This window comes from Eupeodes corollae, chromosome 2, assembly GCF_945859685.1.
Source record: "Eupeodes corollae chromosome 2, idEupCoro1.1, whole genome shotgun sequence".
Lineage (NCBI taxonomy): Eukaryota > Metazoa > Arthropoda > Insecta > Diptera > Syrphidae > Eupeodes > Eupeodes corollae.
In genome coordinates this window covers 59,677,593-59,680,660 of record NC_079148.1, presented here as the reverse complement: position 1 = coordinate 59,680,660, position 3,068 = coordinate 59,677,593, and the positions used below count along the sequence as shown (strand labels likewise).

Below are 3,068 nucleotides of genomic sequence, written 5' to 3'. Positions count from 1 at the left end.
ACTTAATTGAGAAAAAACCAACATTATACTATTTATACGTATAGCTTGCAAGTTAATGTTCAAACGACTAAATTAATTCAGTTTCTAATGTTGGTTTACAAAATCCAAAAACTTGATATATGGCCCACCCTAATGTACATACATATACGATACATGTTCAGGATCTGTACTTTTTTACAACTTGTCTGACATTTCCAATAAAATAATTTATAGTGGATGATTAAAAGTAATAAAATGGCACAATGTTCAGCAGTTTGTGCACTTGTGCATCATCTCTCCCAAGAGGACACAAGCCAGCAGAACTTTAACATTGGAAAGCAAGTTATTTATTGCGAACAACATTGTATAGGGTAGACTTCTGAAAGCTGAGGGAATCAAAAACGGTGTAGTTTTGATATTTTTATTTATTATATTGATTTTGAATTTATTTTCTTTAAGGGATGCATTTAACGTGAACAAAATTTTAAAATTGAAAAAATTGAATATATCCAATTATTTTATTTTTGAAATTGGTCCTTTTTAAATAGAGTTATTGTTTTAGGTGAAGATGATTCAATTCAAAAAAGCATTTAGGTTATCTTGTTTTTCTATACATTTTTATATAAATATTCTACGAGTTCTTATATTCAAAACTATTCTACTCTTATAAACAAGACTTAAGGGGCTGGAAAACATTTTTACAAGGTCGACTCCACTCACTATATACCAACTTTTATGAATACCCACATAGGTTAGCATTTAATAAAAATCCAGACTAAAGAAACAGCTGACCCAATTTAAAAGGACGACTTTTATTCTGCTTTATTCCTCCATCAGTTGCAGATTGCAACTTTAAGGCATACCTATTCCTACAATTAATGTCATTAGAATAACTACTTATGTTTTGCTTTCATCGCACCAACTCTGTGCTTGTTAAGTTCTATTTTCCTGCGGTAAAATGTAGAGACGTAAATAGGTATCTGCCAAAGACAGAAGGAGAGAGATAAATAGGTAAATAACTTGACTGCAACCAACGCTAAAACATAGCCCCAAGAACAAATTTAAGTTATGTTATTATGATGTTGTTCTTGAAAAGATTCTTTTGCTTTAAACCTTTGTTTGGAGTGTTGTTTTTCTTTTTAGCATAACTTTTTACCAACACAAACATATTCATTTATAAATGTTGCTATTATGGAATTTTAAAGTATTAGTTGTAGAAAATGTCTTTATTTCTAGTTTACCTTGAATACTTATAAACAAAACAGCTCCATGTCTAGTAACATAATGCTATGTCTTTAAACTTTTGATTAATTTCAATGCTACTCAAAATGAATGGTTCAACTCATTTTAGCACCTTCAGAAATAACTCTTAGGACCTGGAACTTATTTCTCGAAATGGAAATTATTATTATGATCTGGAAATAAAGTAGGAAATTTAAATTCTCTTTTCCACTTGATTTTAAGTTTATAACGCTTGTAATGAAAATCGAAAAAATTCAATGGCTTGCTTAAAATAACGTTAACTTACTGTGACTTAGCTTGACGCAAGTTGATATACGAGTATTTACAGTGGCGACCACTAGAATGAGGCCACACATTTTGGAATAATTTTTCGCTTTTTATAGCTGGTATAAGTGTTGTATCCGTAAACTTTTACTATTTTTGAATAAATATGTATTTCAATATTCCAAATTAATAAAATAATAGGGATAGTTAGAAATGAGCGTTGAAAAATCCCAATAACCAATAGTGAACTATTAAAAAAGCTTATAACAAAATGCTCCACTTCTATGAGGCCATTGGAAATATTTTCGTGCCGTGTGTCTAAATGTACTTGTACATTACACATTTAGTCAAGTTATAAATTTCGCTATGTTTTACACTTCTTCTTTTATTTCCTTTTATGAAAAAGTACGAATGATATAAATAGAGGTGGCTCAGCGATAATCTTCCTCTTTATCTTTATTTCTCTGCTTACGCCTCGTGCAACAATATTTTTGTAAGTTTAGGTTAATTAATAAATTTTATCATAATTAAAGAAAGTGAGTTTCATTTGGTTGTAATATATAAATTCCATAATTGGTGACCCCGGTTCACGCAAGATTATTAAAATGCTGAACACTAATAAAATGGACAACAACGAAGATAAAACCAATAACTCTAACAACGCTACAGCACCGGCACCAGCATTAGAAGATGCACCAGAAACAATTACCCGAGTTGCAATCCGTATACCTTCATTTTGGCACGAGAAGCCCCAAATATGGTTTGCGCAAATCGAGGCCCAGTTCAAAACAGCAAATATCTCTAAAGATTCCTCGAAATTCAACACCATCATTGGTGCAATAGAGTCTCAAGTATTGACTCAAGTCTCTGATGCGGTATTAAATCCACCAAGCGAAAACAAATACGAGAATCTGAAGTCACTGATCATAGAACGATTCGGAGACTCTGAACAACGTAAGATCAAAAAACTACTCTCTGATGTCGATCTTGGCGATAAGAGACCATCTCAGCTTCTTTTAACGAACTCAAAGAGCTAGGAAGTAATCATATCGCCGACGAATTTCTCAAATCATTGTGGTTACAACGTTTACCTAAACAAGTACGCGCCATTCTACAAGCTTCAAATGAATAGCTTATCGCTTTGTCTAAATTAGCTGACAAAATCATGGAAGTTGGCGATTTTTCTCATACTTCAGAAGTAAATACAGTGCAACGAACACATCTCAAGCTTCCCAAAATGAACTTTCCTTACATCAACTACAACAAGAAATACATGCAATTGGCAACCAGTTAAATGAGTTATTAAGAAAATCACGATGTGACAGCAGTAATCATCGGAAGCTCTAGTTCTCGCCGGCCTTTTTCGACTCGCTCTTCAACAAAGAAGAAACGATAACTACTGCTGGTTTCACACATGTACGGTAGTGATGCAAAAAAATGTCGTGAACCTTGTACTTTCAAAAGAGAATCAAAAAACTAAAAGCGCTCTCGTTGACCACGGCTACAAAAAGTAAACAACGCGTTGGTCAACAGATATTAAAATTAGTTGTTTACGATTCATCTTCCAAAAAAAAAATTCTCAT

The 3,068-nt window shown here is 32.6% G+C and overlaps 1 protein-coding gene across 1 annotated transcript; it reads left to right on the top strand.

The window, feature by feature from the left end:
* Window positions 1–2,108: 2,108 nt before the first annotated feature.
* LOC129944945 (uncharacterized) lies at window positions 2,109–2,522 on the top strand. Its single transcript, XM_056054605.1, has one exon. The coding sequence runs from the start codon at window positions 2,109–2,111 to the stop codon at window positions 2,520–2,522; it is 414 nt and encodes a 137-aa protein (XP_055910580.1).
* The last annotated feature ends 546 nt before the right edge of the window (window positions 2,523–3,068 follow it).